Source organism: Spermophilus citellus, assembly GCF_964194105.1.
Source record: "Spermophilus citellus genome assembly, chromosome: 2".
In the NCBI taxonomy this organism is placed as follows: Eukaryota; Metazoa; Chordata; class Mammalia; order Rodentia; family Sciuridae; genus Spermophilus; species Spermophilus citellus.
In genome coordinates this window covers 33,606,735-33,632,322 of record NC_138183.1, presented here as the reverse complement: position 1 = coordinate 33,632,322, position 25,588 = coordinate 33,606,735, and the positions used below count along the sequence as shown (strand labels likewise).

The 25,588-nt window shown below is 50.1% G+C and overlaps 1 protein-coding gene across 1 annotated transcript in view; it reads left to right on the top strand.

The window, feature by feature from the left end:
• The window catches only part of COL15A1 (collagen type XV alpha 1 chain), a 111,283-nt gene that overhangs the window by 49,645 nt on the left and 36,050 nt on the right, over positions 1-25,588 (top strand). Inside the window, exons 6-19 of the mRNA XM_081282446.1 lie at positions 420-529; positions 2,829-2,963; positions 4,092-4,241; positions 7,213-7,362; positions 7,832-7,975; positions 12,429-12,482; positions 15,057-15,149; positions 16,480-16,605; positions 17,137-17,199; positions 22,854-22,889; positions 23,284-23,424; positions 23,600-23,668; positions 24,584-24,619; positions 24,721-24,804. Coding sequence (XP_081138572.1) covers positions 420-529; positions 2,829-2,963; positions 4,092-4,241; positions 7,213-7,362; positions 7,832-7,975; positions 12,429-12,482; positions 15,057-15,149; positions 16,480-16,605; positions 17,137-17,199; positions 22,854-22,889; positions 23,284-23,424; positions 23,600-23,668; positions 24,584-24,619; positions 24,721-24,804 — 1,391 coding nt within the window. The remainder of the gene's footprint in view (positions 1-419; positions 530-2,828; positions 2,964-4,091; positions 4,242-7,212; positions 7,363-7,831; positions 7,976-12,428; positions 12,483-15,056; positions 15,150-16,479; positions 16,606-17,136; positions 17,200-22,853; positions 22,890-23,283; positions 23,425-23,599; positions 23,669-24,583; positions 24,620-24,720; positions 24,805-25,588) is intronic.

Here is a 25,588-nt window from a genome sequence, read left to right as displayed (position 1 = left end):
CAATAACAATGAAAGTTTATCAGTCGCTTCCTATATGCTGTGAACTTTTCTCAATGCTTTTCTTGCATTAATTTATCAATTAATCCTCCAAACAACCCTATGAGGTGGGAAGTATTATGATCCCTCATTTGTAGGTGACCAGCTTGCATCATACGCTAAGCAATCTGCCACAGGTCACATTCCTGGTAAGTGGCAAAGCAGAATTCCCGGCTGGTGGAGGTACCAGAGCTGGTGATGAAAGCCACCAAGCGATATTACCTTACCCTCTTGTTCTGCAACTTGGTTTTTTTTCTTCTTAATCTAATGTTATGCTGTTACAACTTTCCGAGTTACACCAAGCTAGCAGGTAAAGAGACAGTTCATTCTTTTCCAACAATGAAAAATGTAGTTATTAATTACAGAATGCCTTCTTCCTGTAGGGTCAGGTGAAATCCTGAAGGACACCCTGGAGGGACTTCCTCCTGTGGATGGTGACCCCATTCCTGAGATTGGCTCAGGGAGCGGGGCCTTCCCTGTCACTGAAGAAGAGGTGAGTGAATGGCAAATTTCCTTTGTAAGCCAGTGGTGAACTTTGCTTATTTCAAACCTAATGGTGACTTGGAAACCATAGAGAATCAGGAGGGTTTTAGTTGGACTGCCCCTGTCCTCGTGATATGTAGAGGCAAGATTCCCTGGGCTCCCGGATGCACCAAGCAAGGTGGAGGAAATGTGACCCCCGCTCATCCTCACACCTGCCTAGTGATGCATGCCAGGCCCTCACCATGGAAACCACCTCCCTCCTGCTCCATTGTGGAGACTCCTCAGCCCTTTGAGCCCCCTTCAAGACAGAATCACATTAACTGCAGGTGTTTCCATGCTATTGCTGGGTGATTGGTTCTTCCACCTGCGATGCCAGCAGTATTTGAAATGCTGGACACAGTAGGGTACAAAACTAAAGCAAATGTAGCTCTCTCACAATGACCCCTGCTAAAAACTAAAGTGCCAGATCATTTCTTCCCTCTCCTGGGATGAAACTCAGACAGTTCTCATCTCTCCCAATCATCTGGTCACACTCGGATTTTCACAGGTATTTCACTTGGTCAGTCCAGGATAATATAAAAAAAAAACTAACAAAAATACAAATAAGTTCCCCCCTTTGCAGGTGTAGGCCTGGTGCACACCAGGATCACCCAGGGAAGGAAGCACTGTTGGGGGGGTTCCTCTCTATTTCCTTCTTTCTCCTCCTCACTTCCTGTGGCCCTGGAGCAGCTGCTTTTAACATCTGCAGGGGCTGCTGCACCTGGAGAGGAAGGCCCAGCTGGGTGAAATTAGGATCTGGGCCTTTGGAGGGGAAGATGCTGGAACTTTCTCTTGTGGCGGCTCTTGGGATTCCTCCGAGGTCCTCCTGCAGGAGACCTAGGAGGACCAAAGTTCCACTGCTGGCCTTGAAACCTCTGCCTGGGCTTCCACACCCTCTGGATGGGCCTCTGGGTGGAGGCCATAGCTTGATGAATTTAACCAGCTCCCTTTGCAGGGATTATATCTTGCCTGTGTCCAGTAAAACAGCTGCAGACAGATTCCCCCCGTCCCTGTGTCCCCCTATGTCCCTTTCTCCCATCCCGTCTCCTCTGTCCCCTTTCCCTTTCCCTTCCCTCTCTGGATCTAGATGGTCCCCTACTTTCCCCTTTTGTCTCCCTGGAAAGCATCACACCAGTCCCTGTGTCTCCCAAATTCCAGAGAATACACATCCAGCTTGCCAGATGGTTTTTGGGAGGAGAGGAGGGGGAGAAAGAACAGCACTCTGAAATTTTTCCTCTCCAGTCACTCAGCTCCCCTCTCTATCAGGGAAGTAGGATGGCCTAAAACTGGTAGAACTGCTGTCACTCCATTGTCTGTTAGCATGTCCCCATGAGTGAGGCAACCACTTCTTTTAGCACGTGGAAGTTACCTGATGGCTGTGGAATCAGGTGGATTTGGAATTTGCAAATGGAATTGTACTTGCCCTTCGGGGCTTTAGCTGATCCTGAGTCAGAGAGAGTCTCAATTGATATCCTGTGACGTCATCTTTCTTATGTGTCTTTATGGGGAGAGGATAAGTCTGCAAGGACAGTATGTTATGTGAAAGAAGGGCTCTGAGGACAAGTACGTTTGGGAAATGCTCTGACTTTCCCTTCATATAGGCCCTGAGAAGTCCTGCAGCAGGAAATCTGTCTTGGATCAGCCCACTGTGTTTAGTATTCAAAAGCAAAAAAATTAAAAATGAAAAACTTTGAAAAATAGACATAAAACATAGCCACTTGAGGACACTGGCAGCCAGAGCCGCTCTGTTTCCATTTGTCCGCTTGCTGTGTCACTTTCTTGAATTCATCCTGTGTATTGCCCAGAGGAAGCCAAGTCATGGGAAAGAGAGGACAGAGGAGTAGCTGGCCTCAAGAAGGCTGAGGAGGACGCAGGTGCTGCATGCACATCTCTGAAGCCATCGGGCAAAGACATTGTCCTTTTGTCTGGACTGGTGCATGTGGACAGGGGTGGCAGAAGGCCCCTGTGTCCAGGCAGAAGCATCAGAGCTAGAGCAGACTGACTCAGGAGGCAGCGATCACTCCTTACCAGAGGGGCAAAGACACTGAGTCAAGCAGGGGACCGAGGTGCCCAGCAATCTGCCCTGTCCCTGGCTTCTGCAAATCTGGGACAGGCGTGGGGCTGGGGTGGGGTCGTAGACGTGGAAGTGCCTGGGGTAAAGGAGCTGCAGAAATGCAGGTTGCTGGAGGGGAGTAGGTCGTCTGTTCTCTCCACGTGGACCAGGACCAGGGGCCCAGTGACGTGGTCTCCTGTGATGTCTGTGTTTGCAGGGGTTAGCAGCAACAGCAGCAGGAGAGGCTGAAGTGTCTGTCAGTGCCACCCCAGAAGCGGAGCTCAGCGGTTCGCCCACTGGGAAATCAACCCTGCCTATGACCACCCAGGATCCCGGGGAAGGGTTCACTTCTGTAAGTAACTCAAGTGCCTGCTGTGTGTCACCTGTTATCAGGGAGGAGGTCAACCCGGTTGGAGCAGTCAACTAGCCTTCCTCATCTCCCTGCAAAGTGCAGAGTAAAGCCCTGTGAGGCCAAGTCTGGTGGCTCTGAGTAGGAGGCTGAGGTGTGGCTTCACCAATTGGGCAAGAGTTTGTGGAGGGCTGTGGCCTGCTGGCCCTGGAGTGGGGACAGATGGTGAATAGGATGGTCCTGGTTTCTGGAAACTCAGTAGTAAGAGGTTCAAGAGCAGAAGCTGTTGTTGCTTGGTGAGCACAGAATAGGGGCCCAGAGACCAGCTTTGGGGTGAAGGAGGAAGAGAGGAAGTAGCTGGGCAGATGGGGATGGGACAGGTGTTCCATGAAAGGGGGTGATAGAAGGAAAGCCTGCGGCCTCATAAAACAAAACAAGTACAGTGTGACCATGGGCCTCTGTGAGGCCTCTGAGACCATGGCAGGGCAGGTTTGAGACTCCGTCAAGGAGCCTGAGGGGATCCAGCAGAAGTAAGGTGCCATTGAAAGGTAGGAAACAAGGAAGAGATGTAGTCAGATTGGAAATCTGCCTTCCCAGGGGAGAAAGATTGGGGGCATCCAGCCTCCACCGAATTCTCAACATGAACCTGAGTAAGGTTGAAGGAGCAGTTTTAGATGTGGGAGGAGTGGAGCCAGATGGCACTGTGCTAGGAAGAGCAGGAGACAGTGAGTGGTCAAGTGGTCAGTGAGTACAGATAGCTCCTTCAGCAAGAAGACCCTGGAGCCCACGGCCTGGGTTTTTACCCCCACCCAAGGACTTCAGTACCCGTGAAGTTCTGCATTTGGGACCGGTGGCAGAGGTTGGAAGGGACCACTGGAGAGCAAGTGTCACCCGAGGGTGACATGGCACAGCTGGTTGCTAGGTTGATGGGGGCAGGAGTCCATATTCCCACACTAATGTCACACTGCGGGCACCCCTGCAAGGTGCCATCTTGGTTGAGTACTTGCTTGGAAGGTGCAGGAGCGACAGGATGCAGGTGCAAAAGGGACCCTGTCTGAACCCTCCAGCAACAGCCCAGTGGTCCAGGGTCAGGTCCACTGCCATGGTCCCTCAGCATGCCTTTCTGTTTAGGGACTGGATAATGAAGGTTTAGCCATGACAGCAACAGGGGAGGCTGAGGTGCCCGTCAGCACTGCTGGGGAAACAGAGGCTGGCAGCATGCCCACAGGGGAGCCGGCCTTCTCCACGTTCACCCAGGACTCTGGGGAAGACACCACCCTGGTAAGGAGCATGAAGTGCTGGGATTAGGTACTGGCCTTCTCAGTGTGGGTCCCACACTCAGCTAGTCCCCTGTGGGGAGGGGGACAGTTCTCTGACTAAATGCTCGCTCAGGGGTGGAGCTCACCAGGTTGGGTTGGTGTGTGGGACAGCCCTGGTAGGCCAGTGGGGAGGGGAGCCAGCATGGGGGAGGGGAGCCAGCATGGGGGAGGGGAGTCAGCATGAGGGCGGTGGCCAGGTGGGAGTGGGAAAGGAGATGGAGTTGCAGCTGGCTATCAGAAGGGGCAGCAGGGTGTCAGGGTGCAGGCAGACCAGGCCAGCAAGTGGAGGGCATGGCCAGTCCTGCTCACCCACGTCTGCCTTCAGCTCCTGAAGCTGAACATAAGTCCTCCAGGCACTGGACGAGACTGTCCTGACAGAGTCCCTATAATAGATGTCTTCAGGTTCTTCACTCAGTAGATTCAAAGCTAACTCCTTCTGTCCACTTCTGCATTCCCACCTCATAGAAGTGGACCATCCATCTCCCAGTGGGCTAGTGCTGAATTCTTTTCCCCCTTCCTTACATCCACATCTCATCAAATATGGAGTCTTAAGTGATTTTTCCACCTAAACCCCTTATGACCACTTCTGTCCTCCTAAATGGTGCCCCCAGTCCAGGGGATTTCTCAGACCCTCCCTGGCCTCTCTGGCCTCTGTCGCCAGTCCTCTCTGGGGTATCAGCCCTATGCTTGGGAACTTCCCATCATCCTGACCCACAGACACGAGCAGCCTTGCAGGGTCTGGCTGGCCACCCGTGCTGACCACACCTCTGGCTGGTCTCTCCCCACCCTCTTGCTTTGGCCCTGCTTCCCGCCCCCATCTTCTTCCAGTCTCTTGAGCAGATCTGTCCCTCTTGCCTCACAGCCTTCTCACACCCCTGTCTGCTGGGAAGCCTCGTCCTTTCCATTGTGCTCACCTCCAACACCACTTCCTCAGGAAGGGGCCGTCTTTGCCCTTGGAAGGGCCCATCATCCTGTGATCCGTAATGAACCTGCCCACTGGTTCATGCCTGGCTCCCTAGCAGGGCACAAGCTCAGCGAGGACAGGGCTTGCAGATGCCTCCTCTTGGGTGTGCTTCACTCCTGCTGCATAATGGGCACCAAGTGGGTTCTGAGTGAATGCATGCAGGGTGGCCAAGCCCAGGTCCATAACCCGGCCTCGAGGCCATCCACACCATGCTCCCTGGTCTGTGTCAAGCTGCTCCAGCAGCATCCAGCTCTGGTCTGCAGTCCATGCAGGGAAACTGCAGTGGGAAGATGTGCACTGTCCAGTGACAGAGCTCTCCAGGCCACTTGGCAGTTGCATGGATCATTTCCTTGAATGAAGTGATCTCCTCCTTCTCCCCCTCCCCCACTCCTCCTTCTGATTCCCTTTCCCTCCTCCTCCCTGTTTATTCTTTTTTTTATAATTAAAAACACTTTATTTTGAGATGAATTCAAATTTACAGACAAGTTGCAAGAATAACAATTCAAAGAACACCCTTTACCTTTGTTTACATATTGTTAACATTTTACCACATTTGCCCTTATTATTCTTTCCCTGTCAGTTGCATACCCCATGGCTTTTTTCCCCCAAGTACTCCAGTAAGTAGGATGTGTCCTGTATATACAATGTTGTTACATTACAGTTATCAACTTCAATCAATCAGTCTCCCACCCCCCTCCTGGAATAAGAAACCAAGACCCAAAAAGATTAAGTAACTTACCCATGGTTAAGTAGCTTCCAGATGGAAAGTTTAGCCTGTTTTGCAACAAGTCAAGTATTGGTTCCACCCCTATTACAACAGAATCCTATCTCTTCCTGACTAGCTACAACATTTAGCAGTGTACATTATAGTATAAAATTTGTGATTGTTCTTTTAAACTGGATATAACTATCCCACAGCACTTGATCTATAAAGAATTCTGGGTCCCCAAAATTGTCCTTGACACTATATTTAGTTTTTAAGCCAAAATTCTTAGAAACATTAATGTCATATTGGTTTGCATTAAAAAGTTCTCACTTTTGCTTTTTAGTTCACGTGAAATAAAAATGTTTTTGAATTTGACTGTCTGAATCTTACAGGGTACTAAGCTGGCTTGGTTTAGGTTTGGGTTTGTCCAAGTTTAAGGCAAGGTAGGTTGACATTCCTTTAACATCAGGGAGGGAACTGTTATTTACCAAGCATGACAATGTCAAACAGCGATCAGGTTACTGGTGTATGAAGAGCAGAGTCCAAAAGACATCGAGAGGGATTCAAAGTTTAACCATGGAGCAAACTCTTTCCAGTTTTTTTTTTTTTGCATGTTTCCTTGTCAGTGTTTATGAAATATGGTGTACCCACAAAATGCATCAGAATTAGAGTTGCGTGAAGGGCTTGTTAGATTGCAGGTTCCTAGGCCCCTCCTCAGCCTACTGAAAGCAGGCATCTGAAGGGAGATCTGGTAGTCTCCATTTTTTTTTTTTTATTGGTTGTTCACAACATTACAAAGCTCTTGACATATCATACTTCATATATTAGATTGAAGTGGGTTATGAACCCCCAATTTTACCCCAAATGCAGATTGCAGAATCCTGTTTATTCTTTAAAGACAAAGCACTTACCACAAGTTGAAAACCGGGGTCAGGTCTACCAAGTCTTAGCTTAATAGAAAGTGGGCTTGACCAGCAGGACTGTCTGAGCCCAGCTGCCTGTAGAGGTGGTGGGCTCCCATTATTGGAGCTATGCCAGGTAAGCACCTGGCAGAGATGTGCTAGGGGGATTCCCGGGATGAGCTGGGAACGCCCTGAGAGCCTCATTCAATAACCTGAGCCCCAGGAGCCTGGAGCTGAGGTGCAGTTCCTGATAAGCAAGGGGAAGGGAGTTAAGGTCAGTTGTCTGATGGCCCCAGGGGTCTCCTCCCTGCAGCAGGGGCCTGGCCAGGATGCCAGATCCTTCATACTGGTTTCGTTCCAGGGTCCAAAGGATGAAGAACATTTAACCACAGCTGCAGCTGCTTCAGAAGTGCCCCTTGTCACTTTCGAGGAAGAAGAAGCCAGTGGGGTCCCCACAGAAGGCCTGGTTACCCTTGCACCCACTGCGGCCCCTGGGCAAATGGTCACTCCTGTAAGTGTCTTCTCGTGTCTTCTCTGGCCTGGGAGAGAGAGAGGTCAGCATCCTAGGTTGGGGTAGTTAGTGGCCTCTGCAGAGGCACATTTAGCTTCATTATGAAAGGTCTGGGGAGATGCCACCTGGGTGGGGGTGGGGTGCAATGAAAGGAGCATGACAGAGGGGTTAGACATTGTCCCAATCTGCTGCCTCCTGGCTTTGGCCCAAAAGAACTGTCTCAGAGACAAGTGGTCAGAGGTAGAAAGGGGACTTAGCTTCCTAGCTAAGCCCCAAGGGAGACAGATCCCTGAAGGGCCTGTGAACTACTGCTTCTGAGAATGTGCCCCAGGGTTGGGGGGTGGTTAATGGAGGTTGTAGGTGAGAAAGTGCCTTGAAATTGAGCTAGCACCACAGAAATGGCTGTGACCACAATGCCCACAGCCACATGGTCGGGGCAGCGTCACTCCACGGGCGGTTTCCTTTTCAGGCACCTGGTGATGACCACTGGGCAGCAACCTCCACGGAGGAGCCTCCTGCCACACCTGGAGGTGAGGGACCCAGCAGTGCTCCCCCTGACGGGCCACCACTCCCTGTCCCCACCGCAGCTCCTGAGAGACAAGTCACTCCTCCGGTAAGTGGCTGGGAGGTGTGACAATGTGGCTGGCAGCTCTGGCAGGGAAGACCAGGGGCGGCCCCTGTCCTTTTCAGAGGCGGGTTCTCATTTCTCATCTCATTGTGTATTTGAGGGCCTTGAACCTGGGGAGGAAAAAGCAAGAAGTAAATATTGAGGGGACCTAGCCTCGGTCCCAGCTGCCCTTTTTAATTGAAATGAGACCTTTTTAACAGGCACTGTGGGAAGACACACACACTGACTGTGTGACTTGGGGACTGTAGAGGGGACAGAAGCATGCACACAGTGTGGGACCCTTGAGTCTCTTCCAGCACAAGTTTCTAGGATTCTGGACTGCTCCTGTGTGACCTGAAGCAAATCCTTCCATTTCTCTGAGACTGTTTCCTGTCTGTGAAGAGGGTAGCTGTGAGGGACACTCTGTACCCACACGTGAGGTTGTCCCCAATCAAGGGCTGTAGCTTCATCTTTTAGAAATAGGAAGCCCACAGCTGGGCCTCATTTGGAGGGCATGGGGAGCAGGGAGTGAAATCACTGTTCAAAAGTGAATATATCTTTAGAGGACCCCCCTCCCTGGCTGGTGACCAGCTTAGGCACCTCAGTTCCCTAAGTGACCTTTCACTCAACGTTCAGCCACAGCTGACCCAGAAGCCGAGGGGCTGTGGAAAGAAGGTCAAGAGAGGCTGCTGGGAGTCCAGAATCCCCCGTGGCCAAGGGTCTCTTCCAGTGGCCTGGTGCTCACTCGCTGCTTCCCGACCCTGTAGTCACAGTGTCCCTCCTGTAGTCATGACTCAGCCTGGACACATGGCATCTTGGGGCCCTCAGTCCAGACACTTGGAGACAGAGAAGAATGTGATCTTCTTCCTGTCCCTGAGGAATTCACAGTCAGGGGGCAGGAATTGAGCTGTCTGAAGGGACATGGATGGAGCACCCTGTGCCAGCATTCCCTGGTCCTATTTAACCCACAGTCTTGGTGTCAGGTGAGCGGTCTCCATTCTACACGAAGGAGGAGGCTCTTGGGAGGTAAAGACACCTGCCACTGTGGCAGCCTCGAGGAGAAGTGCTGGCGTTAGCCCCAGGCCTGCTGCCTGCACAGTCCCTGCTCCTGAGCTTCAGCCCCCTGTGTTCTCATTCATGAGACCCTCAGTGGGGAGCCAGGAGTGAGGTTCCACCTTGAGGGATGCCCCTGACTCCTAGAGGCCCAGGCCTCCTCGTCATCACTAATAAGGGAAGGAGGGGAGAAGGGACCCTAGGTTTAATCCAGCTGTGCCCCATGCACACCCAGGCAGCCTCTAGCACCACAGAGTCTGGGTCCAGGACCCCAGAGGATGATCTCAGGTGACCAGCCCTGGGAGCAAGTTGGGCTATGATGCTTTTTATTTTTGAAAAATCTAAAAATTTCACAAAGGGGCTTAGAATGGTCTAATTAACCCCCGCGTGGCCATCCTTCAGCTCGAGCAAGCACTGACCGTTGCGAATCTTGCCTCATCTACCACCTCACTACCACCATCTTTTTTCAGCGGAGGGGAGGGCTGGAGTATTTGTTTAAAATTCCAAACATCATATCATTTAACTTATAAATAATTCGTGCACATTGCTAAGAGATTGATCTGGACCTTTCTGTTTTGTATTGTCATACCCACAGTATCGTCATCTATTAACCAGTCAACAGTGATCCCTTCATATTATCTAATACCCTGATTATTTTTTAAATGCCTTTTTTCCCCACAAGGGCTAACCATCTAATGGGGTTAACAAGTGTCCCAGGAGTCTTTTATTCTCTGATTGTCTCTTACATTCTTTTTGCTGCTGATTTCTTGAAGAAACTGGGTTGGTTGTCCTAAATCCTTGTGTTTTCTACTTTGGGAAAGTGGCCTGGAGAGGCCGGCCAAGCTGTTGGCAGTGTTGAGAATTTACTGCTTCTGGGAAACCTTGTCCACGTCTGTTAATGACCATGAAACTGCATATTAACAACTGTAAACTAACCACCATGAAACCACAACCAGAAACTTCTGTCTCAGGAATCCATTCTAATGGAGAGAGTCTGATATGTGAAGAGGCTTTGCTCACAAGGGTGTTGATCTCAGTTTTGTTTGTGGTAGAGAAAAATGGGGCATGATTTAATTAGCCAACAACAGGAGATGGAATTAAACTATATCCAAATAATGGAACATTACACAGTTATTAGTTATTACTCTTATTAATATTTAATAATGGGGAAACATGTGAAGTGAAAGAAGCTGGTTATAAACTTGGGTATATTGTGTGGCCTTAATGATTTAAAAATATTCACATGTAAACCCTGGAAGACTAGAAAACTTGGAATGGAACCACCATTTGACTCACTTGTCCCACTCCTTGGCATATACCCAAAGGACTTAAAATCAGCATATTATAGTGATGCAGCCACATCAATGTTTATAGCAGCTCAATTCACAATATCCAAGCTATGGAACCAACTTAGGTGCCCTTCAACAGATGAATGGATAAAGAAAATGTGGTATATATACATAACAGAAGTTACATCAGCCATAATGAAGAATGAAATTATGGTATTTGCTGGTAAATGGGTAAAGCTAGAGATTACTGTGTTAAGGGAAATAAGCCAATCCCCAAAAACCAAAGGCTAAATGTTCTCTCTGATATGCAGATGCTAACTCATAATAGGTGGGAGTAGAAGAGGGAGGAGGGGAGGATCACCAAACAGGACAGGACAGAGTCAGGGGAATGGAGGGGGGATGGGAATGGGAAAGCCAGTAGAATGAGTCTGATACAACTTTCCTGTGTTCATATATGAATACACAACCAGTGTAACTCCTCAACATGTACAACCACAAGAATGGGAAGTTGTACTCCATTTATGTATATGTCCGAATACATTCTACTGTCATGTACAACTAAACAAAACAAAAAATATTTTTAAAAATTTAAAACAATATTAACATTTAAAAAAAGGAACCCTGGAAGGAAAAACTCTCCCTAAATATTCAGTTTTTGCCTTGAAGGGGTAGAGTTGTGGGAGGTTGTTAGGTCCTTGATACGTTTTGGAGTTTTCCACCATAGGGGCTTATGATTTTTACAATCAGTTTTTTGGGGAAGCTCTAAGAAGCAGGGAATGAAGCTGGGAGAGAGAGAGAGGAGAGAAAGGGAGAAACAAATGAACACACAGCAAGTCATCCCAGCATACAGCCGATGAGGACAGATCACCACTGCATGCCTGTGTTAGGGGCCTGTGGGAAATTGAAGTGGTTCTGAGCAGATAGTTAAAAGCACAATAGGGGGGCTGGGGCTGGGGCTCAGTGGTAGAGCGCTTGCCTCCATGTGTGAGGCACTGGGTTCAATCCTTGGCACAACATAAAAATAAAGATTAAAAAAAAAGGCACAGTCAGGTTGGTTGGCAGGGCACCCCCTCAAGAACATTTTTAGGATGATTTTGACTCTTCGGAGTCACCAAAGCAGTGTAGCTTAGTGGGTGAGAGGCAGCTTCCCAGCCCAGGTCTGCCACACGTGTATAGCCCGTTTCTTCACCTCTACCTGTCTTTGTACCACACGGGGTCATAATTGAAGTACCTAACCTCTTGATTTGTAACGAGGGTTAAAAGAGTGAATATGTGGAAAACTTTGCCTATCACAGAGTATGCACTCGATAAATCAGCTGTAGAGGATTATTTTGCAGATGAGGCCCAGAGAAGATTAGAGCTTTGCTCAAGGTCACACATTTCCCAGGGGTCAAGTAGAGGTGACAGCCTCAGTCTCCGGACTCTCTGCCTTGATTTTTTTTGCACTGTCCACAGTCACCATCTGGAGACATGAGTCACATTGGTTGAAATCAAGTCATTCTGTTTCTAAGGACTGATTAGAGATTAGAATCTTTTCTAGAACATAGGGAGAGCATTGCCTTTAAAATGAACTAATATATTTGAAAATCTGCATTGTGGAACACTAGCAAAACATGGGACTGACTGTCACTTCTGGATGACTCCAAATGTCTTCCTGGAAGTCACTTGTCAATAGGAACTGAGAGCTGTGATCTTCCTGTAGCCTCTCCATGGGCTCGCCAACGCTAGCCCAGCACTAGCCCCAGGCCCGGGCCCAGGAGTATCATCAGCTCAGCAGCTGTATATCCCAACAATATTGTGACCATGCTTTTGGGTTTTTTGTCTGTTTCTGCCTTTTCTTTGTTTTTTTGGTGGTTTCTCAGGGCCTCACACATGCTAGGCAAGTGCTCTACCCCTAGCTATATCCCCAGCCCCTATTGTGACCAAGTTTTAACCGAATTTTCTTTTTTTTTTTTTTAATTTTTAATATTTATTTATTTATATTTTAGTTTTCAGCAGACACAACATCTTTGTTTATATGTGGTGTTGAGGATCGAACCCGGGCCGCACGCATGCCAGGCGAGCGCGCTACCGCTTGAGCCACATCCCCAGCCCCTAACCGAATTTTCTTGTTTTAGGCTGAACGGATACATGTGGGAGTGAAAGGACAGGCCAGGCCCAAAGGAGAGCAGGTTTGTGCTGGGCGGCTCTGGAACACTCACAGGTTCTGATCAAGGGTGGGGGGATCATGAAGATGGCAGGGGACAGTTCTGGCCAGTTTCTTCTTACCAGCTGGTGACTTTGTCTGAGTCCTCAACCTCCATGGGCCTCCATTTCCCCATCTATTCTGGAAGGATCCTTCCCATTCAGGTGTTCTGTGTCTAGCTCTGCCCCTGGTTTTCCTCCTGGGAGAGTGTTGGGCAAATAAGAGCCCCGAGGATCATGGTCCTAGGCTTATCTCAGGGGCTGCAGGATCTCAGTGTAGTTTTTTATCAGTTCTTCAACTATAAAAGGGGGCCGTGGTGCTTACCCTAGCCCAGATAAAGTGGCTGATGTTTATGGAAATGCTATCTTATATCGGTCACCACAGAAAGATAACAGGTTCCTCCTACTGAGATGGCTGCTGATGGGAAAGTCTTTCCGAGGGGGTGCAGAACAGTGGCCCTGGCCTGTGATCCCAAGGAGGCCTGCTCAGGGAGCCTGCCTGGCTATGGGCGGTAATCCAGCTGCCTCTGGGGGCCCTTCCCATCTCCACGTGGCCCTGGCCTTCTGCCCCTGCTCAGCTCCCTTGGGCTGCATGGAGGTGGTCCCCAGGCAGATGGTGCCCTAGCCCTGAACCCTAGATCCTCACATTGAGGTGGGGGAAGGGAGGCTCTGTGGATTCAGAGGACAGCAGGGCTCTAGTGGCTCTGAGGGGTGTGTGACGGCACTGATATTTGGGGTTTTCCCTGTCAGTGTTCCCACCCCTCCTCTTCTGGTCTCGGCCATTCTGGTGCCTTATTTGGCAGGGCAGCCGCTTCTCGGGTGCTTTTTGGCAGCCCATGTGTCCGGGGATGCAACTCTCTCCTTTTCCTTTCTCCTCCTTTCCAAATGGGTGCTTCTGTCATTCTAAAGGTATTTCCTGAGCACCAGCCCTGTGCGGGGAGCTGGGACCTGGGGATGATTCCGGCACTGTGCCTGTCCCCTAGGAGGCCAGAGGCCCAGAGAAGCAGCCTGTGAACAATAAAGACCCCTGATGGTGGCAGGGGCTGCTGGGAGCAGCAGGTGGGCAGGACAGGCGTCTGGGGATTGGGGAGGCTGGGTTGGCTGGATGCTGAGGCTCTGGTGGTGCCCAGACCAAGACTGGAGCATCCTGGGTGACCAGGGCACGCACACAGGCATGTCCACATGGCTCAGCTCTTCCCCCAGCGCCTTTCCTCCCACCACAGTGGCACAGGAACACAGGGCTCCTGACCTCTGAGGGTCAGGGTGTCCTCATGGGAAGATCGATGCCTATCTTCACTTCTGTGTAATCAGAACTTGACACCGAGCAGAGTTTCTATCAAAAGGAAGGGGTCGGTTGGAGGGGCACCTCGCTGACCATTTGTTCTCTTTTGGATGGTGCCAAGGAGGGGCTTCATGGACTTCCTGGACCCTCTGGGGCTGCTGAACCCACCGTGAGATTCCCCATCTAGCTTGTCACACACAGTGCGCAGGGACTGCCACAGGCTGGAGGGTCTCCTAGTCAGCCCCCAGAGTACCTTCCAGTCGGGCCTCAGGGCTCTCTGCCTCTAGCAGAAGCCTGCAGTGTGCTCAGCATCAGAATTCATTTATGTCCCATGCCCTGAATGGTCAGAGGTCCCTCAACTCAACAAATCCCAAACTGGACTCCTCACACCTGCCCCAGTCCTGTTCTCCCCCCCTGGGTTCCCCATCTCGGGAATGGTGCCCTATTTATCTGGTCACCAAAAGAGAAACCAGGAAACATTCTTAAGGGGTCCTCTTCCTCCCCCGTCCCTACCCAGGCTGTCCCCAAGTCCCCTGAGCAGCTATGCGCTACTTCTTCCTCCCCCGGTTGAGGCCCACAGCCTCCCAACAGGTCTCCCACCTCCATCACCAGTTCCTCCCCCCACCCTCCACCATGGCTTTCCTGCACCCAGCTCCAACCCCAAACTGGCTCCTCCTTGGAGTCTCCCAGACTTGGTACACACCCATTTAATGACTGAAGGAAGCCCCACCTGGCTCCTGCCTTCAGGAACTAGGGACCAGGAAGTAGTTTAAAGTTCCCTTTGCCTTTTTGGAGGCCTTTGGTGACATCACGGAGCCAGGTCTCACACTGGACTCTGGACACACAGGGAGTCTCAGGGTTGGTCCTGCCCTGGAATGGCCCCTTGTCTGGAGGGGCCAACAGACACATGAGCGACTGACTTTAGGTCAGGGGTTCCAGGCACCAAATCGAGACTTTGGCAGAGACCGAGGGAAGAGAAGAGGGAGGGAGAGATGAATTCTGCTGAGAATGGGGGAGTGGGGGCTTCATGGAGGAGGCTGCTGCAGAATGAGGCCTGGAAAGATGAGTGAGGGCTGAACGGCTGGGAGGGAGGCTGAGAAAGGGGCCCCTGTGAGTGGGGGTGGGGGCCGCAAGGAGGATGGAAGCAGGAGGGAGCAGCCGAGGAGAGGGGAAGTTGGCATCAGGTGTTCTACAGCTGCAGAATCTGGGGAAGCTCTCAGAGGTGCGGCGTCCATGGAGACTGTTGAATCCAAGCTGTGGGGATTTCTTCTCTCTTCAGGTGGGAGTGGAGGCTGAGGGCTCCGGCCTAGGCTGGGGCCTGGATGGCGGTTCTGGCTCTGGGGACCTCGTGGGCAGTGAGGAGCTGTTAAGAGTAAGTGTGAAGGGGCTGGGGATGTGGCTCAAGCGGTAGGGTTCGGCCTGGGTTCGATCCTCAGCACCACATACCAACAAAGATGTTGTGTCCTCCGAGAACTAAAAAATAAGTATTAAAAAAATTCTCTCTCTCTCTCCTCTCTCACTCTCTCTTTAAAAAAAAAAAAAGAGTAAGTGTGAAGGGACACCTTCTGGTGCCTGGGACCAGGAGGGAGGAGCGCAGGGATGGGCAGTAGGGACCTGGCTGGCCAAGCTGAGGGCTGTTGGCAGAGTCCATGGGGCTCCTTACTCTTTTCCTCTCCTACGTGTTTGACATTTTCCACTTTGATCGGGTTCATATGGTTTGAAGTAAGTCTGGACCTGAGTTCATATTCAGAACCTGCTCTTCCCCCCTCCCCTCCTTTCCCTGGCTGCCCTCTGCAGCAGGCTGCTCCCAGCAAGTTTGCACACTGACCTTCACCTCCACCATTGGCTTTTGATCCCCCTGCCCCCATCTCACTCTTTGTTCAAGAAACAGGTCCCCTGGCCTCCTCCCTGTCTGGATGGCATTTCACACCTTGACTTCCAGACCTTTCTTGAAGTCTTCCCTGCCCTTTGGCACCCCCACCCCTGCCTTTAGCTCTTCAGACAGCCCTTTCTCCCTCCTTGGCGCCTGTGCTCCCTGGCCCCTGCCCAAGGCTGGGCTCCACCGGTCTCTCTTAAATGGCCCCCAGGGGAGCGCCTCCCTTCTCCAGCTGCAGCTGTTGCCTCCTCCCCAGCCCCAACCTCATCCCCAGTCCTTCTCCTGAGTCCTGCGCATGGACCCCCAGTTAGAAGCTGCACTGGGCTGGACCTCTGCCCACTCCTCAGGACCATGTAACCAGGGCTGGAAGAGCTCTGGACTTAGGGAATGAGTCTAGTGGGAGCCGAACGGATCTTCCAGGGGCCTGCCAGCTGGTGGGACCAGCCAACCTGCAAGAGGCTAAGAGGTCCACTTCAGGAGTTTCAAGTAGCAGGCAGTGTAGACCTCCTGGTTAATAAGAATACTCAATTAATCAGAGCTCCTCCGGGAGTTCCAGCTAATTAGATCTCTACTGTATGAAGCACTTAGGAGAAAATGAGATTCAGTGAGCTTGGAAAGCCCTAGATTCAAATCCTGATTCTTCTACAGATTAGCTGTGTGTGTGAGTCTCCTGGTCTCACTGACCTGGCTGTCCCCATCTGCTGTGGGGACACCAAGCCCTCCATGTAGGGTCATTCTTAGGAATGAAGGGGAATGTGTGAACATATATGCTCACTACATATTTACCCTCCCTTCACCATTTCTAACAAAATTTCTTGTTTTCTAGGGTCCTCCAGGTCCCCCAGGTCCACCGGGCTTGCCAGGGATTCCAGGAAAACCAGGAACTGATGTTTTTAATGGACCCCCTGGCTCCCCTGGAAAGGATGGAGCTGCTGGTGAACCCGGGCCCCCCGTGAGTGTCTGAAGTTCTGTCCCTGTTTCTGTAGCCATGGGGCTTCCCTTCACCAGGGAAGAGTCGACAGATTGCAGACGTCACATTGTCTGTGACTGGGGAGAGAGCAGCCAGCTAAGGTTTGCAAGCAAAATCCTCCACATCCAAGCCATCGCTGAGACTCCGGGGAAGTAGCCCCAGGAATATCATCTTATGGACCATTTTCCTGCTCTATCATGGCCAGTGTAGGAGGACAGACAGCTGTGAGATCTTAAAACCACAGGACCCCAGAGCTGGGCCTGGGTGGGTGCCCTGGAGAACGTCCAGGTCCAGTCCTGCTCTTGACACCCCTGCAGAGGAAGAAATCTGAGAGTGACCCAGAGAGGGAAGGATGCTGGTCCAGGTGGCACAGCCAGCAGCAGCCCAGCTGGGACCAGGACTGGCACTCTTGCCTTGACCCTGGCATAAGGACCTGGACCCACTGGCCTCACCCACCTCCCCACCCTGTCCTCCTTCCCAGGAAGGTGACTGATTGTCATTGATGTTCTGCAGGGTCCTGAGGGACGGCCTGGACCTGATGGAGCCTCTGGTGTTCCTGGGATGAAAGGGGAGAAGGTAAGGGGAAGAGAGGGATACATTCTAACACCAGGAGCCACCAGAGCCACACTCTCCCACCCCGAATTCTGACCTTGCTTCTTCTGTGACTGATTCTCTGTAATTGCCTGCTGGTCACTTCTGCTGGATGTCCTCATCTTGGGACTCACTGTGCCCAACTCAGCATCTCCCCTGCCCCAGCTTTAGTGGATGATGTCACCATCTACCCAGGGACCTGGACTCAGACAGTCTTCTCCAGCCCCTCTTTTCCCTCCCTTCCCTGCCACCAAAGGTCAGTTGCCAAGACCAACCTTTCTCTGCACCCTGATCAGACATTCTTCTCTTCTCACCCATGCTGAGCCATTGAGCTCCACATGGGTGCCCCATTCTCTGTAGCCACAGTCCATCCTCCACCCAGTGCCCTATCCACCTCCCCCTAGTGGGCCCTCATCAGTGACTTCCCCATTAACTGAGAAAAATCAGTGGCTCTCTTCTGCAGGGCAAAGTCCTGACACCCTTCCCCATCTACACCAGCTGCCTCTCTAGGTCATCACCCGCTACCCCCCTCACATGGCTTCTGGCAGGAAGTAGTATATATTTACCTTCCCCTCACTGTTTCTAGGAAAGTCCTTTCTCATCCTCCAAGGTCCAGTTCAGATACAATAGTCTGCCATTATCCCAAGGAGATATGTTCTGAGACCCCCATAGATTCCTGAAACTATGGATAGTACTAAACCCTGTACTTACTGTGGTTTTCCTGCATATCTATGATAAAGTTTAGTTTATAAATTAGGCACAGTAAGAAATTAACAACAATAAATAATATTAGAAAAACCACATATTATAATAAAATTGCTAGTATCTCTACTCTTACACTTTGCCTTTATTAAGTAAAACAAGGGTTACTTGAACACAAGCACTGAGATACCGTGGTAGTGGATCTGATAACCAAGATGGCGACTAAGCAACTAACAGTGGGTCTCGTATTCGGTGTGGATGTGCTGGACAAGGGGGTGATTCATGTCCTGGGCAGGATGGAGCTGGACAGTGCAGGATTTCATCATGCTGCTCAGAACAGGTTGCAATTTCAAACTTGTGAATTGTTCATTTCTGGAATTTTCCAATTACTATCTTCAGACTGTGGTTGACTGGATAACTGAAACTGCAGGTAGTGAAACTGGACAAGGGAGCGGCACCGAATATCCTTTGGGAAGCTCTCCCGGCCTGTTTATGAGCAGACACATCCCTCCTTCTTCACAATATTTATGCTGCAGGGACCCTTCTTGACCAATGACAATAAAGATGTCAGCTTCCTTGTTGGGCCCCCATGCCCACCCTGCCAGGGAGCCCATAGCACTATCCCTGTACCCTTCAAAATTAGCACAGACCCCTCTGAGCACTTGAAGAATGAATGAAACTTCCTTCAGACACCATTTTAATCTGCCATTCTGGGTCTTGAGCCTCCCTTCCATCCCTCCTTCTCTGTCCATACGCCCGTCCTGTCTGCTGTCTGGAAGCCACATGCTGGTGTGGGATGTGGGGAATGGATTCCTGCCAGGCAGACTTCCCCGCCTGCTTGATGAGATAAGCCATGTCCAGCAAAGAGAGGCAATAAAGATAAGGAAGCTTATACAAGGGATGTGGCCAGTGGGGCTTTTTAGGGTTGAGAAGAGAGAGGGTCCCTCCCTCCTGGGGTGAAGGTGGGGGCCTCTGTGCACCCCCTCCCTCATGAACATGGAAATGTCAATGGCCTAGACACCAGCGTCAGTGAACTAAATTTTCCATTTCCATCAGCTCTCAAGTAAGTTTATTTTAATTGAAGCGCTAACCCGATTTTCATGGAAAGCACATTTCTCAGAAAAAGAAGCAACTGTTGAGCTTTAGCAAACTATTTTACACGCACCAACTGTTTCATAAGAAATGAAATTTTGCAGGAGACACCACCAACCCACACTCATGTTGCCTGGTCTTTCCCCAGCAGCCTCCCCGACCCCCACTCTGTCTGGAACTTAGCCATGCCCAGCCCACATCTGCGCAGAGACACAGAGGGCAGCTTTGCAATGGGGAGACTCAGCAGCGCCCTGGAGGAGGGGCAGGGGCAGGCTTGCCCAGGATGATTGACAGTTGGATGACTGTTGGAGATCAATCCCATATTTGTTTGTTGATTTGTTCCTGAAATTTGTTCTACATGCCGATTTTTTGCACTATGTGTTTATGATGCTTTCTGAAGGAACACAGACTGAATGTAAAAGAGCAAAAATGGGCTGAAGGAAATGAGCCATCTCAGGGATGTTAAGGAACGTACCAAACAATGACACATTTGATCCTTGGCTCCTCACCAGAGTGTCTGCTCTTCAGCTTGCACACCTCACTCCCTGCCCCAGCTCCTGTCACACAGTTGGATGGATCCACTTGTAGGAAAGACTCTCCTCAGCCACCGTGTCATTAGCAGGCCACAGAGACCAGTCTAGGTAGTCACCCAAAGTGGGGTTCCCCCCAAAGAATAAGGTTCAGTTTATTTAGCTGGGAATTTTAAAAATATACAGTCATTGTTATCAGATATGGATGTTGTCATCGAAGTGTGGATGGTTGTTAAGAATGTATTAAATAGTGCTCAATTCAGCAGCGCATATATCAAAAATTAGTGCCATTCAGAGATTAACATGGCCCTGCGCTAGGGTGACATGCAGATTTGGCAAGTGCTTCATATTTTTAATTTATGATACTCAGGATACGTGAAGAACACAGCAATCCTTATCATTTTATGTTACTTTTTTTAAAAAATGATATTTAAAATGAAAAAAATAGATATTCAGGGCCAACTCATGTATATTATAAATATTTTCTAAATTCTCCTACCCGGTATTTTTCATTAATATTAATGTATTTGAATCTATTTTTAAATATTCCAATAAGGAAAATGTCACAGAAGTTTATATTACACACATACACGCAAAGAATGTATTAAATGTTCTATGATAGAATTGAATGTCATTGAATAATTCAATGATACAGTGTTTCTTAACATGTTTTCCCCCAATTAAGATGAGGAGCTAACTCTAAGATCTGTAGCTCGAGAAGGGGTGGGAGGGAGTGACCTGCTTCCTCAGCTGCAGAACGCTCTGGAAAGGGTGCCACAGAACTTGCTAGAGATTGTGGCCCTCTGAAAACCATCTCTCTGCTTTGTACACGGCTGATTCTGCCCTACAGCTCTTCTAGGATTCACGGTGGTCAATTTTTGCTTCTTTCAGAATCTTTGTCATTCAGGTTATTCTTCAGTCTCAGAAGGTACTAGGAAGTTGGGCAGGAAAGAGTCAAGGCTCTGAAATATTCCTGGGTACCCAGAATTGCTGAGGAACCTTGAGCTCCAAGAATTGACATTGAGTAATTTCACTGGGCCCAAAATCACATTGTACAATCAGCTTCTGTCTTTTCTGTAGATGTCAGGGAAATGCAATTAAATCTTTACCACCTTCTCTAAGGCTCTGGGTTTGATCTCCACCAGTACTGGGGGGGGGGGGGGGAAGAAAGAAAAGAAAAGAAGGAGGGAGGGATCTGAGCAGGGAGTTACTTTTGCCTAGGATCCAGTAATGAGGAGAGCTTGTAACAACAAGTTTAAATGTTAAATGAAACATCCCAGCGTTTGCCTGGTTTCCTGCTTTCTATCTTATTTCGTCATCAGATGTGTTTGGCACATCATCTGGATGACAACAGGGCTCCATAAAACCAAACAGACCACAGGCAACAGCAGTGGACGCACAGTGCAGTGGTCAGCATTGCAAACACCATGAGCAGAGCCAGCAGACGCCCACAGGGCATCTCAGATACCATCATAAAGGAAGAGATCCTCGGATCTGTTGGGTTCTTTGAAGTTCCCGTAGGCTGAGGTCTAGCAGTGTCTTTCCCCCTCCAGTTCATCCCGATGAGACAGACTTTCTGATCTGATGGTTTTACAGCGTTGCCATTCTTGAGCCGATCTCTCCACCTTTCATCCCTCCCAACCACATATGCGGCTCTGCTAGTTGGAATTCTAGGACAGTGTGTGTCCTCACCACACAAAAACACTCTCACTAAGGAGTGAAGTAAAACTCCACCATCTCCACTTTGGAAGTATGGAGTCTTTCCTGAGCCTTTTTGTCAAAGCTCCACTTTTCCACCCTACCCGTTCACAAAAATTCCAATAAGTGGATTCTTCTATCCCCTTCTATCTCATGTTCGTCCTCGTATCTTTGAGCCAGTAGAATGGATCCAAGTGCCATCTCTTCACCTTGTACAAGCAGAATAAGATCATTTCTGAGGCAGATAGCAGGGGTTAATATGTCTTCAAGAACTTTATTTGAAATTGCTATAAGATGCATTCTTGACTTGAAAGAAATAGGAAAAGCAATTGAAAAGACAGTTCTTCACTTGTGAACATGATTTTGAACCGGGTCAACTGGCAGCACAGCTGTAAGGTGTTCAGAGATGGAGCCACTTGAGCCTCTGTTTCACAGTAGCCCTGGTGGCAGTTCTGATTTGTTGCTGGGAAAATGCACAATGTCTGCACTTGGCTCAAGATCAGATGGTAGTAGGCAGTAGGCGATGGTCCTGCTGGTTGCAACCAAGAGAAGCAGACAGAGAAACCATAGCCTCTAGACTGGGCAGCAAAATAGGAACTCAATTATTTGAGTCATGTTTCCACCCCAGATGGAAGGTCATGTTCAGTTTCTCCCTGGCAGAGCTGGCCAAAGGGAGGTGACAGGTCCCAGTTACAGCTCTTCCTTCCCCCAGCCCTCCTTCTCCCACCTCTCCAGATAGCCAGGATGTCCCCCCTGGCCTCTGGGTCAAGGAGGCACCTGAGGTGCACCTAAAGAGTTCAGCAATTGAGGGTCATTCTCCTATCACTCTTCCTGCCCTGGGAAGAACACAGGGAGACCGCGTTGGTTGTCCGTGTGTGCAGGTCTTTCTGCAGAACATAACCATGGCCTCACCTCTGTCATGAACCCCCAGAACTTTGTTTAGGCTTATCCTCAATGACAGTCCCAAAATGTCACAGCTGCAAAGAACCTGAAAATTATTTAGCTCCCTGGTTTCCTAACTTCATCCTGGCAGAGTCACGGATGTTGTGGAAGTGCTGTGCGGCTGTGAGGTGGAGGACAGAGCCATCCCACCCCAGGTGGTCTTTTAAATTAATTTTTAATTATACGAGAAGTTTGAGAACGCATCCTACGTTTCCCCCTTGATCATTCTTGGTGGAGGGTACTCTCTGCTCATATTTTCAGAGATGGTCAGTTATCATCCCCAAATCTCTCAAAGTCTAGGGGCTGCATGTCAAGTTCTTGAAGCCCTCCCTTGGTTCAGAGTAGGGGAAGTACCCCTTTACCTCTCTCATGGAAGGGGTGGGGAAGGACACTATCTCGAATGCCGAGGACCCATTCTGTGATCTCTTCTGACTTCTTTGGTTTATTCTCAAGGCAGGGGATGAGCTAACGGGTGAAGAATGGGGTTCACAAGCTTTGGACAGGACTGATCTAGCAGACTGCCATCTTAGGCCATATGCTGGTCTTGGAAACACCAGCCAAACCAAGACAGAAGGGGTCCCCTTGCATGTCCTGTTACTGATGGGGACACAATTCTGCCCTTTCTTCTGAACATACCTAATGAAATATATGCTCATGGACGTTTGTGTTTTTCAGGGTGCAAGAGGGCCTAACGGCTCCGTTGGTGAGAAGGTAAGAGAAAGCAAGTGTCTCTGCCCACTTCCCCTTTCCTGGGGTTTGCTATTGTTGGGGTTTGGGCTGGAGCATCCAATGCAGAAATGTCAAGAAGCACAGAAAAGCACACCTCAAGGAGCTGCTCAGGGAGGGCTGGTGGGGAGCTGATACCTGCTGGTGGGGAGCTGTTTCCTCCCCACACACACACCTTACAAACTCATTCCTGCGGACCCATCCGCTTCTCTCCAAATGAAATGTCAATTAGCAAGAGAGCTGTTCCTGTGCTATTGAGCACAGGTCAGAGAACACATCTGCCTAGTTGACTTCAGAGGGTGGTTTTCTGACTCAGATGTTTAAGTCCTTCCATGAGAGAATCTGGGGGCCTGTCATCAACCTGTCCTCTTCCTTACAGGGTGACCCCGGCAGCAGAGGCTTACCAGGACCACCTGGGAAAAATGGACAAGTGGGCACCCCTGGAGTCAGGGGACCTCCAGGGCCTCCTGGCCCTCCTGGACCCCCAGGCCCTGGATGTACAACAGAACTTGGATTTGAGGTACTTTCCCCCCTTTCTGTGGTTAAAGAATCATGTGCATTAGGGACCACTGGAAGGACCAGTCCCCTGAATGCTAGTCCAGTTTGCCTCTGAGTTACCAGCACCCCAAACCACACTGGCATAAGAGGGTGCTCCAGAATCAGATCTGAAAATCTCATTCTTCCTCCTTCCCTAGGATACCGAAGGCTCAGGAAATATCAGGCTGTTGAGTGAACCCAGAATCTCCGGGCCAACTGCTTCAAGTGTAGGTTGACTTTTGAAACCTTCTTATGAGGACAGTCTTGCTGTGGCACTGGAGTGTGGAGGCTGGGGAGGGAGGTGCACATCCTGACTCCACCCCCTCAATAATTCACCTGCCCAGTGCCTTCAGCCCCCACCTGTGCAGTGGGGAGGCTTTGCATCTTGGAAGGTGCAAACAGTTTCTCCAGGGAGAAGCAATTTTGCACAAACTATCATTTGTGAAAATTTGAAAATTGTCTTTGTCTCTTCATCTCTCCCCGACCCCCTGCCTCTCTCCCGCTACCCTACGGAAGCTTCACAGTTTGGCCCATTTCAAAACCCTGCCCTCCTGATAGGCAGCCTCTCTGCTCTGTCCATCCCTGGGAGGCGCTGTCCATGTCCATTGTGATGCTCTCCCCTGGATTTCATTAGCTTTGTCCCATGGGACCCTGAACTGAGCACCCAGGAGGGAGCAGCATGGCCCTTCCTGTAGCTGAACATGCAGACTTCCCCCCTCCCCCAGATGCAGGGGGCCCTAAGACTGGAGCCGAAGGGACACTCACCTGGTGCCGGAAGCAGGCCTCTGAGTTTTCTTCTCTGAGGAATTTTTTTTTCTCGCTCTGGAAGGGGCATCTGTCCCTCATCCCTTGTTCCCATTGCCTGGAGTGAAACCAGGGGGAGAGCTGAGGGTAGACAGCAAGAGCAAGGACAGGGGAGCAGGCAAAGCAAATCCAAGAAAACCAAAGAATGGGGCTGGGGCTGGGGTTGTGGCTCAGCGGTAGAGCGCTCGCCTGGCACGTGCAAGGCTCTGGGTTCAATCCTCAGCACCACATAAAATCAAATAAAAGAAAGGTATCGTGTCCATCTACAGCTAAAAAATAAATATTAAAAAAAAAGAAAACCAAAAAATGTTCATTTATCTGCCTGTTTATTTTAGCAGGGTCCCAAAGGAGAAAAAGGAGACCAGGGACCCAAGGTAAGGTCACAGATCTGTGGTGGAAGGACTTTCCAGCCTGGTTCTGGAAGCATTATCCATGCACAATGAAATATCCCCCCACTTCTCTCCACTGTAACCAGGGTGAAAGAGGGATGGATGGAGCCAGCACTGTGGGACCCCCTGGGCCCCGGGGACCACCTGGGCGCATTGAGATCCTGTCGAGTGTGAGTATCATCCAGGGCAGAACTTGGCTGTGTATTTTCTCCCTTTGCCAAAGGAGAGAGCAGGGTGGTCTACCACTGCAGGGTCTTGGGTGCTGGGTATGCAGGGCGCGGAGCCAGCACCTGGTGTGGGAGCCTTCACCTGCCAGCTTCCTCACCTGACTGGGCCTGCTCTAATGCTACCCCCGTCACATGCCACCCCCGCCCCGAAACTTCCCTCTGGTTGGTAGCATTTGTGGTCAACTCAAAAGGCAGCCTAGGAGCATGAGAGGTATCAGGGTCTTGAGGAAGCCCCAGCTAAGCAGTTCCTGTCCTCCCCAGCCAGAGTCTGAACTTCATTGCTGAGACAGGTCACATGGAAGGCTGTGGTCCACTTGTGTGGGCTGAGTGTTCCTGCTCACTAACCCTAGAGTTCACAGACTTGCCTGTCAGTCAGTGGACGTGCTTCCTAGAAGCAGGAAGACCCAAAAGAAAGAAGTGTGGTGCTCTGCTGAGCATGTCCCTATAGGTGTCCCAAACTGTCATCAGAAAGGTCCCTGTACCTTCCAGGATGGGAGTAAAGGGATCAAGAGAGGCCAAGGATGACATCAAATGAGCCCCCTTCATGTCAAGGAAACATGTTTGGATGACCCCCTGGAAAGCTCTTTGGCTGTCTTTTAAAACCAAAAATATCCATACTGCAAAATTCCACATGGAAAGATCTCCAAACTGGTGGAGGAAGCATCCCCTTCCCTTCTGACCCCCCAAAATCTGTGACATGTGGTTTTTTAGTTCATCATTAAAATTC